We start from the raw sequence: 11,652 nt of genomic DNA on the forward strand, positions 1-11,652 counted from the left end.
GGGGTGGGGGGAAGGTGTTTTAAGATTTGCATTCATTTCTCATTACCCTACTCTGATCTGATCAGTAACAAATTAAATCTTTTCCACAAGTTGAGTCTGTTTTGCCCATGACAGTAACTAGTGAGCAATCTCTCCATGTCTTTATCATGATCCACAAGTCTTTCATTCTATTGTCTTCCCTGTCCAGCTGAGAAGCAAAGTGACAGAGCAGCTTTAGTGGGTACCTAGCATTCAGACAACATTAACTCACCACAAGACTGTACCCTGTAATGAAGTCAGAAGCTTAGAAAAACTGCCTATAAAATCCTATAAAACAATCATCAAAATAAATCAAAGAACTTAGTATTATTACTTTTAATAATTCTTGGTCACTTCTTTGGGGAAAACGTTCCTTCATTGTTTGCAGCTTTGAGTCCCTGGCATCCTTCTCTAGATGCTCCTTCACAGCTGGCTGCTGCTCCTCACCATTTACAAGTGCCTGCTGGGCCATCTCCTCCTCAGGCCGGTCATCATCATCAGATGGTTCAGAGCTACAATGTACAGGGGAAGAAAAAATAATTAAAATTCTTTTTGCTTATGAATGTTCTACTCTACCAGAACATGACTGTAAACTAACCCACCAGGACTGCACTAAATGCACTGAGATGCATTCAGTAACACTGAATCAACTTGCATGCAAAGGGACACCTCTACTCAGGACAAAGTCAGGCATGTATCAAGTACAGTGTCCTCTTTGCACTAAACAATTTCAACTTGGCAAAGGAAAGAAGGGAAGAATGGACTAGCAAAATAACATCACTTACCCTCAAATTATCAAAGATTATTGATAATTTAATAACAACCATCTTAATAAAGTTTAGCTACTTGAACAGTTTCAGCTACCTGAATTACATCAGACTACCCCAAGTTTATTTTAAACAGCCTTGCTAGTGTTTATTTCCCCAACAGACAAACAGATGTAGATTAGGTTCTTTGTAAACACTTCCCAGGTGCAGTATTAACTCTGTCCTAGCTCTTGGCTCACTGAGAAAGAAAATTCAAAGCTCCTCGTGCAGCATCTTAAATGTATAAATGTGGCAAGAGCCTTTCTGAAAAAAAAGATAGTGTTCTGAATTTACTGAAAGACAGATTATTAACACTAATTTGCAGGAAAAGCAACCCCTATGTATCTTCCAGAATATTAGCTGCACAGATAAGACTGAACCCAAGCACCAGTCTCCCATCCTCCTTCCTCCCATAGACAATAAAACCTCCTTTTGGGAAGGCAAAATTAATGGAATGATATGGAGTTTGCCATTTAATAGGGACTTCACCATCAGAAAGGCTTGCCTGCACGTGCCTCTACATAAATATAGGTAAAAGACTAAAAATAAACCTGGTTTTCCTCACTATATCTTTCTTAAGCAGTTGCAACAGGCAGATTGCATTAGAATTCTGGAAAAAAAATTGATATGTATCACTTACATAGAAGATACACACAGGTAACTGTTCATCAAAGAACTATTTCCTCCCTTTTCAAAAGGCACACACAGCTACTAGGACTCTCTGGTTACTCTTAAGAGTAAGGAAGTAACAAGAGAGAATCCAAATTATTCTTCAGTCCATCAAGGCATTGAGTTGTAAGCCTCAAAACATGAATCCTCCTTCCACTTAAAAAAACCACTTCATTAAGTATCATATTAAAATCTATTGGCATTTTTCTGATCTTTTTACCTTGATAAGGAAGGTTTCTTGTAAAAAGTGCATATGAAAAAGAAAAAATCAATCCAAATGAAAATGGTGACACTGCAATTATCCTATCCTTTCCTATCAGGGAATAACATCTAGACACTTTTCAACAAAGCCAGAGTTGCATACATCATAAATCTTGTCCTCTGTGTATAATCACATTCTTATCAAGCATAAAGAAACACTCATTTAACTGCTGAGCAACTCTGACCCAAAAAATCCTTGTGTTAGATTCTGCTTTTTTTTCCAGACAACAACCCTCTGGTAGCACAAGCCATGGCAAATTTTCTTTAGGAAAGATGTGTTTTCTACTCTAAACTTTCCACTTTCTGTTCTGTGCCTTGTTCAGAACAAGGGAAGCTAGGATACTCTGCAAAAATGAAGTAAAACCCCAAAAAACCCCACAAACTAAGTAACACATGCACTAAAATGCACAATGCAGACAATGAATTGAGTGATTCCATGCAAAGCCATAATTCAGCATGAGCCAGAGCTAAGCCTGGACAGATCCCAGCTAACTCCTGCCCCACTCTCCATTTGTTTGTTAGCTCGACCAGAACAGCCACTTGTGCCACAGCCCTGTGGGCTCTGTACACATCAATCTGCACCCGAGCTGGCACACTGGGACAAAGTGTCAGGCACTGAGGTGCCTGGTGGCTACACAGGAATACTGAGGAGCACAAGACGATGTAGTCTCATGGTCATCAACCCCACCAGGGAGTCACCTTGCTGTCCATCTCTCACTCCCAGCCACAGCAACACAGCATAGGAACAGGAAGCAATGGCTCTACAAGTTGCATCCTGTGTGGCTTATCAGCATCAGCTCTATATGACAGAAAACCCCTTGAGCTGCTTCCAGGTGGGATTGATCCCAGAAGCAGAGTAACTCCATTCACACAGCACTGCACACAAGCCAATTTGATGCATGCAACCAGCTGGCCACCTCTGTCTCCTTGCACAATCTAGAACTTAAATCACAGGCAGAAGCAGGAGCTCACTTGTAACTGCTAATACTTTTCTCCTTTTCAAGTAGCTCCCTTAAGTTGAAACTTTGGGGGGCAAACACTAAATAAAGAAAAACAGCACAACATCAGCATTTCAGGTAACAGCAGTACAAAAATGCATTATTTCACTTCTGCTGTAAACCCCTAATAACTCCAGGCTCTGTGTAGGACTGAAAACCTGACAAAAAGCAACACCTGTTAAGGCTGCAATTCCCACACAAGTTTTCTGCCCATTAATTCAACTAGACTATCAAAAAAGCAGGTAAAGCCATCTTGTTTTGCTTAGCACAAGAACATCTAGAGGGCACAATCACCACACAGACATAACTAGCAGGGGTTCCTTTACACTGTTGCAAATGGCTGCAGATGCCTATCTACATCTTGTCTCACCTGCTCTCTCAACACTGTCTTTTCAGCACACACACAAGCGACTCCTCCACAGTGACTCTTCCCTCTCAGCACATTCAAAAACATAAATTTCCAAATCACTTAGGAAAGAAATAATTTTCACTGTGCATAGGAAACACACCATACAACTCATACTTAAGTTTACCTCAGGACTTGTACAACACACTGAAGTTCTATTTGCTTCCCTGTCAAATACAGCTGCATATACAAAAAAAACCCAATTCCAACAGTTGAAAATTAGTAAAGCAAGTGTTTTATGGTTACATTTTCAAGTTGCACTAAAAGGATTTCAGAAGGGCAAAGGCACAAATGCATAAATGAAAAAACACCACATGTTTCAACATCACAGAACTCCTCCCACTGAGAAAATGTTTTACCAGCATACTTCTTCCCTGGAAAACCAGTAAAGTTTAGTTAGGGGCAGCTGAATCCCAAAGGAGCAAACAAGAACTCAACCTAGGCTCTGATTTTCACTTCAGGGTTTCAACTGAGAACAGCCCCTGGGGGTGCAGAGACAGGACAGAAATGTGGCTCAAAGCGTACATTACGGCCACCTTTGCCCTCGGGGCCTGGGCTCCTTTTCTTCTTGGCTCCTCATCCTCGCTGTCAGACCCATCCAGGAACTGCACCCCTCGCTGGCGCTGCCGCTTGAAGTAAGACACTTTCCTTGTCCTCTGGGCTTCAGGAGTTTCTGGGATGGTGGAATACTCTGTGCAAGACATTTCAATGGGAGAAGAAAGAGGAGACAATGACTTACGACTTCAAATATTTATTTCTACTCAGAGCATCAGGTAGCTATGACTGTTTTCAGAGACGCAACAGTCAGTTAAACAGAACTCATTTTCTCATGCACACAAAATTCCTGTCAGCTGCATTTCTTAAAGTGGGAACTTACCTGGCAAAGGATCTTCAGCTCTCTTACATCAAACAATTTTTATATTACAACATTTAAGAGAACATATATTTCAGGTAAATAACTATTTATAAATGAACAAATAAATACTTGTTTTTAGATAAATGAATAATAAGCAAAGTCCTCTGAACTACTTCCAGGCTTATCAGAACATGGACAGAAACAAAAGCACATTTCTCTCTTTTCTCTATGAAGAGAGAAAAATTGATGTATAGAGCAGAGAACGTGACAGCTGCAGAGAACATTTTCTGTATGAAAGAAATCTCGTGGAAAATAAATTTTAAATAACACACTGTGGCAGCACTGAATGAAAGGAGAAAAATGATAAATCCTAGAAGTACAAGATATTTGCTGACACAGGAAACTGCAAAGGCTTTGAAAGGCAAAGGCACCCAATAAACTAAAAATATATGGCACCAAATGTTACAGAGTACACTACAGAAATAGAAGAAAACAACTTTAAAATGGAGCTTCATAGTGGCTAAAAGGATGGAGGTGAATGTAACTTAGTGTCTATAAGGAAACATCAACAAGGGTTCAGTGACAGTTCAAAAGAGCAATCATTGAAGGCTTAAGACTTCAGGTTGTTAAAAGCCTTCCTTGTCCAACAATCCAGGAGCCACTCTGGCAGCAGCATCTGAGCTGGGACCAAGACCCTTTTGCAGCTATAGATTCCACACTCACAGAGTCATACAAGGTTTTCCAGAGCACCCTCAGATGTCTAGATCCCCAATATCATTTAATCAAGGTACAGTAACAAAACCACAGCTCCAGCTGGTGCCTCTGAGGAAAAACCCCCTACAAAAAAATCCCGGGCTTTTACACGCTCACATTCTAAGTGCAGGCAAGTCTGGAGCCATCAGCTCCTGAGTGTCCTGTGCCTGGCAGGGCCATGGGCACCTGGGACCTCTGTGCAAGGGGTCAGCACTTCCCTGCCCCCTGGCTGGGGCTCTCCCCACCCACAGCTCAACCTGAGCCACTGAGCGACCTGCACTGAATGGATCCCTCTACAAGGTGACCTTAACCACACACAGGAAAAATCCAGGATAAGGGGCAGCAGAGTCAGCCACCAGCTTCTGGGAAAGCTGTGTTTTAGTGATACTACTGTCACAGGAAGTCCTCATGTAAAAAGATCTTTAATTCTCATAACAAAACAAAGTATCACAGGCATCCTCTCCCCCTAAACACACCCATCCTTTTTTAAAACCCATGTGCTTGTGAACCAAGCACCAGGGATGCTGCTAACTCTGGAACCACAGTTTTGGCTAGAAGTAAAGGTAGTTTCTTCTCTCTCCATTCAGTAATGTAGAAACTTGCTAAGTCAAATTACTAGAATGTAACATCAGTTTGCAAGGCTAATTTGCCAGCAGACAGTAGACACAGATGAAGCTAGAATAAATTAATCTGATAGTCAAATGCAGAAAGAAGCCACATGGTGTCTAATTCCATCATCTGGGATAAAAGACCTAGTTTTAGTAGAGTTAGCAAAATCTAAGTCTTTGCTATCACTTTCAAAACACAATATAGGATTATAGCAATGATTTTTACAAGAGGCAAAAGTCTCACTTGGCAAATTAATCTTATTTTGAAAAGCCTATACACATGCAAATTTAGGAATGCATAAAAATTATTAGTTCTGAAGTAGTAGTACACAGTTCCAAGACAGACCTCCCTGCATCCAAGATCAACATGCTGGCAATGGAAGCTTCCTGAGCAATACCTTCTTCTATCTGTCCATTTTAGCAAGGAGATGTGTTGTCCTTGATGCACTTGCTTCATCTGAAAACTGATTAAGTTTTTAGATGAATACAGGAGAGGAGCAAGAGAGACCTTTGGGAACATTATGAAGTTGGGTTATCAGGGCAAAGGCTACGACAATAGGATAGAAATACAAAACACATTAAAATATGCGATTCAGTATCAGACCAGGCCTATAAGAAACATGAGAATTTCAGATCTATACTGAATTAAGAGAACAGATCAAGGCAGTTTTCATGGATCTTTGCCTTGTAGATTAGACTAAATTTCAAACAAATTCTCCTTGTAAGCAGCGTGACACAGAATTGACAGGTGCTCATGACAACTTTGCTAAGAGGCTTCCTTACTGAATTTAAAGGAAAAACACAAGGAAATTTTACAAAAATATGACAGTCTTAAAAGTAGTTTTATTCTACAGTATAAACCTTAGACAAGATTTATATCTAAATAAAGAGTATTTACTGTTTCACTTAGTGATTTCTCATTTTATTTTTATTTAGCAATTACTGTCCAGTCTTCATGACAGCTCCTAACTTCCATATTTAAAAAATGCTGAGTTACCTGATGAAAAAAAAAAAGCATTCTCCCTCTCAAAAAAAAGCCCAATCTTCTGCACTTCCTCCACCTATCCCACTGAACAGAGTACCCTACTAACTGGGGAGGAAGCAGAAATCACACATTTAATAAGGAATGCTCATATTTAGAGCAAACTGTAACTTTGTACAGTAGTAATAGATGAAAGTCATAGCAACAATATGTAATTGTTGGAGGCAGAATTTTCTGATTACAAGCAATTCAAAAGAACTATTAAGGAATGCCTGCAACCATAAGACCAGATTTTGACTCTGAGACCAGAAATAGGAACACTCATAAATATCCCTGTATGCACACATTAACATCAAAACCCAACAACAACCACCAATTTTTGCTACCACAAAAAGAGAATCCACTGCCCTGTAATTCTAAACACAGCCTCCTACACAAATCATACACCTAACTCTGAGAAAGCCAGCTTCTCTCCCAAGTAAAAACAAAGGTAAAACCACAGCAAAAACTGAGGCAATACTTAAGAGGCTTACCACATTTACTAACATTGTCCAACAAGCATTGTCAAATAGAAAGTAACTTCCACCTAGTTTTGGAGAGCAGCATCAAGCACATGCTGCTCAAGCCTACATGGTAATAAGAATTCCCTTTTCAAAGAAAAGTCTTTTCCATTGGCTAAAATAATCCTAGATGTCAGTATTACTCTAAGGTACTTCTTAAAGCTGCCCTTTTAAAACAATGATTACTTCAACCTATCTTCTTATGAACCCTTAGAAAACTTCACTTGATACTGCAGTCATCACTTCTTTCCAGAAATACTCCAAGTAGAATTACACTCTATGAACTGAGAATAAGCAAAAAACAAGAACTTCCACAGATCCCAGAGAAAATGACAACAGAACAAAAAAGAGCAGTGCCAGTGCAAGTGAGCTCTGAGCATTACAATCTCAAAGTGTAGTCATTTAGGATACATATTCAAACAGTAGAGAGAGGACATCAACAAAATCAGCCATCAATAATGGGGTTATATATTGTAGTTTAATTTATTTTACAACTTCTATTTCAATTCTTTTTGGAAGCTTAGTAAGCATGGCTTTTTGAGACCTGAATAAAGGCCTCATTTTGAAATTCATGTTGGTAATTATTCTAATTTGTGCACTTCTGGTACAGTTCTGCTCCATTTCTACAACAGTGTAGACTAATCTCATTATCTTAGTATACTGAGCTATTTACAAAATTAAAAACATCTAAATGAAAATTAAGATGCTTGTTTCCTTAACAGATTAAGAGATTCAATAAATATTACTATTGAGTAAACAATACTCATCTGCATGAAAAACTGTAGTAAGCAACTCCAGTGTATTTTTCCAGCTCTTTTTAGAGATATCTACCATATATAATTTGGTGACTGTCCCCAGAATTGGTTTCTATCCCTCAGTAAATGCAGTGCAGAATTATTCCTTACAACCTGGCTGCAAAGTCACTGCAGGTCTGTGTAATTTTGAGCACAGACAAGTGTACAAAGATGAACAATTCTTGTGGCCATCACACCACAAACTGCTTATTAAAGCATAAAGGATGAATGTCCAACACAAAGGAATGAGAAGCACGACCTACAGACACAAAGGGGGTACAGAAGCATTTACCAATATTAGTTTGTTCTGGGAAAACAAAACTAAAGAAAATAGCTAAAAAGGTAATGATGGTTCATGACACAACAGACAACATCTGACTATACTTTTTGAAGATGGATGACATTTAGACAATCCTATACTTTGTTGGATTTCAGGGCATTTGATAAAACAGAAATATGAAGAAATCTCTTGGAAATTATACTAAACTATTTGTGCTACCAACGATAAAGATTTTTAAATTCTTTTTAGATCCACACAGTGGTTGGACTATGTCAAAGTTGTCAGCAAAAGAAAACCAACCAAGTTATTAGGGATTTAGTAGCATTTTTGTTTGTATAAGTGATATAAAGATCACACTCCTCTTCTTTCCCCAGTTTCTTGTATTTTACTTGTATCAGTATTTTGTCAATCACTTTGTCCTCAGAAGAAATCTGAGTAATTGCTGTCCTCACACGATTCACTGAGCATCAGGACAAGTCATTTTGGTGAGCCTGGTGTAAACTGCTCCTCACACAGAACAACTCCATAGCCTGACTTGTTGGTGCAGTTAACAGCAGAGAGTGACATAAACTCAGCTTTGGGCATTTCCATGACTACTCAGCAATAACAAACCCAACAAAAAAACCTGACTGTTTTATTTGACCCAAACCAAGAAAAATTTTGTCTTCATGACATTAATTAGGAAACAAGGAGGACAGGCATCTGCTCATCAAATCTAGTCTTCTCTATTACATTTAAGTGCCTCATATCACGCAGACAAAATCTGAGTGTTTAATTTTTTGTTATCTTCTGTAGACGCAGAAAATGTGATTTCATTTCTTAAAAGGTTATTAATTCTTTAAAGGGGTTACATAACATTCATGTGCAAATAAGTGGGAGAAAAAAAGTCAATAAACCACTTGATCTTCTTTAAACACTCAATATCTGTGAAAGATGAAGTATTATGTATTTGCAGAGCACTACTAATTACACCTCAATTTTAAATGTTAATTAGTGCCCCAGTTCTCCACCAGCATCTGTGCCCATGGATGTTTATTTCAATTGGACACCTGCTGCAGTTCTGCCTGTTCTTGCACTCTACCCTGTTTCACTGTTAGCTACCACCATCTCCCACCAGTTTTCCTCACAAGCACTCAGCCTGGCATTCCATATCTTTTAGGCTGGCCTTCACCTTTCTTTTTACTACCTTGTACCTGAACTAATGCCTCTAAATTGGGTGCCACACCCCTTCTCCACAGTCCTGCAGAACTGAAATAAAGGGAAACCAGCATTTTGAAAAACAAGCAATGAAATCTGTTGGTCCAGCTACATGCTTACACTGACAAAGTCCACAAGCAGATTAAAGGATGAAGCACAACACCAAAATAAAGTAAATCCCCAAACCACTAAGGCACAAAACAAGCAGCACCATGCATTACTGCACAACTACACTGAGAGCTCAAGAAGGGCCCCTGCACTCAGTAACTCCTCCAGAGCACAAGACAATGATTCACCACCATCAGGAAGGGAGCACCTGCTCCAAAGTGCACTTCCTCAGAGTGCCCATTGTGCCATACACGCATTGCAAAGACACATCAGCAGGAACCAGAACTAACAGCTGCTCACTTCTTCTGTAAAGTCTCCCTGTCACCAAAATTCTTTGCAACAGGTTACTAGTTCCAGACTGGCAACTTACATGTTTTACATATTTAACACAGAACACTGCTTGGTATTTACTAATGTAAACACAAGAGCACTCCAATCAACTGACAACAGTCAACCTGCACTAAAGCAAACTTTAGGGAAGAATAAATATCCACCTTCTGTAATTCTGACTTCATTCAGTTTTAAAAGAGGAACTCCTTGTGCATGAATGGTTCTCTATTATTACCTAGATAAGGTGTTGTGAAAAACTGCCTTGCACCAAGAAAGTCACGTGCCAAAAAATGCAGTTAAACAACATCAAGAGACATTGTTTCATTTTTTGAATAAATGCACTTTCAAAGTCTGTCTGATCTCTCCTGTAACACCTGTAATTTGACAGCTATACCACAAGTCATATGCTATGTCTGAGAAATAATAAAATAATCAGCAGGAGATACTGTCTGCTTCTCAAATGCCTCAGTAACAGGAAAAACACACTGGTGAATGTGATTACACAGCCAACAGCAATTTCAGTCCTTAGTATTAACCAGCAAATCCAGACAGTAACAGCACATCCCTACTCAGTCTCAGCCAAAGGAAACTAACACACTATGACACAATCAAGGTTTTGACATTTCCATGAAAACCCCAAGCTTCTGCCCCAAGAGGACAAACACTACAACAAAACCAGTAACACAGTCAGCTTCTGAGAATCAGTACCAGGTCTCTCAGCTCTTTACAAAACCAGGCCCAAGTGAAAAGAAACTGTTCCCTATCGTTTCAATTCCATCTGTAATGCTGCATGATACATAAGACAAGGCCTCTACTGAGAAAATTAAGTCTACAGTGTTGCATCTATCAGGCAATTAAAAGTAAAAGCCATTTCTTCCTCAAAAACACTGAAACGCTAGCATAAAATAAGTATCAGTAAATAGAGTTTACAAATAGGAAAACACAACACTCTTTCAACATTTAATCTGAAACTTACTTAATCAATTGAAAAAAACAAGTTATTTCAGAAGGCTAACGACTTGCCTGTAAATGCACATGTTCAATGAGAGCACACACTGCTGCAAATGAGGACACTTGAGTGGAAATTGTTGTGAAAGGTTTGCACAGAACAACACATTTGTAAAAAAAAAAGGGGGCAAAACCCAAAATGACAAACACCAAAACAAAAGACAATTACTTCATTTGTAGAAATTAAGGACTTCCACTGCCCTTCATGCAAAACACGTGACTCACCAGTTCTCTCTGTCACGTCCGAAGCCGGAGTGCCCGGTCTCTTGTTGTCACCCGCACCTTCCTCCTCCTCCGCTCCGGGGGCCCGCACGGCAGCGCCAGGTGCCTCGGCGCAGGCGGCCGGCGGGGACGGCGACACCGACACCTGCTCCGCGCCCTTCGCCTTCCTCTCGAAGCGGAACCGGTCCAAATTGTAGAGGCTCATATTCCTAAGCTTCCTGAGGGAAGAGCCATGAAGGGGAGAGAGCCGGCAGGGCCGGTCTAATACAGACAGTAAAACGCTGCCAGAGGAACGCGCGGCCAGGGGCGCTGTCAGGCAGCGGGGAGGCTCCTGCCCAACCATCCATCCGCCCATCCACCCTCTCTCCCTCTCCCCCGCGCTCCCCCGGCGTCCCTCCTTATCTCAGGGCGGCGGGCCCCACACGCACCTGTGGCGCAGCGGGAAAGGCGGCAGGGAACGGGAACGGGAGCGGCGGGCAGGGCGGGCCCGGGCCGGCCCCCGGGGCAGCGGCGCGGACCGGCGGCAGGGCGGGATGGGGCCCGGGCAGCGGCGCGAGCACGGCGCGCTCCCCTCAGGAGCGGGGCGCGGGGCTGCTGCCGGCGCGTTGCGATGACGTCACGGCCGCTACCGCCAATCGCCGGGCCGGAGCGCGCGGGCGCGTGCGCCTCTCGTGTGGAGGGCGGCGGGAGGCGCTGCCCTGTGGGGCGGGAGGGACGGCGGGGCCGGGTCCTGCCTCTGTGGGTTCTGGGGCTGCCGCCGGGACCGAGCGGGTCCAACTCCACACCCCGCACCTGC

At 41.5% G+C, this 11,652-nt stretch overlaps 1 protein-coding gene across 1 annotated transcript in view; it reads right to left on the bottom strand.

Moving 5' to 3' along the window:
• Positions 1-11,442, bottom strand: part of SMARCAD1 (SWI/SNF-related, matrix-associated actin-dependent regulator of chromatin, subfamily a, containing DEAD/H box 1) — a 40,660-nt gene extending 29,218 nt beyond the window's left edge. The window contains exons 1-4 of the mRNA XM_058803204.1: positions 11,285-11,442; positions 10,860-11,074; positions 3,684-3,849; positions 353-530 (exon numbers count right to left, since the gene is read on the bottom strand). Coding sequence (XP_058659187.1) covers positions 353-530; positions 3,684-3,849; positions 10,860-11,061 — 546 coding nt within the window. The 5' untranslated portion in view covers positions 11,062-11,074; positions 11,285-11,442. The remainder of the gene's footprint in view (positions 1-352; positions 531-3,683; positions 3,850-10,859; positions 11,075-11,284) is intronic.
• Between the last annotated feature and the right edge of the window lie 210 nt (positions 11,443-11,652).

Source organism: Ammospiza caudacuta, chromosome 4 (genome assembly GCF_027887145.1).
Source record: "Ammospiza caudacuta isolate bAmmCau1 chromosome 4, bAmmCau1.pri, whole genome shotgun sequence".
In the NCBI taxonomy this organism is placed as follows: domain Eukaryota; kingdom Metazoa; phylum Chordata; class Aves; order Passeriformes; family Passerellidae; genus Ammospiza; species Ammospiza caudacuta.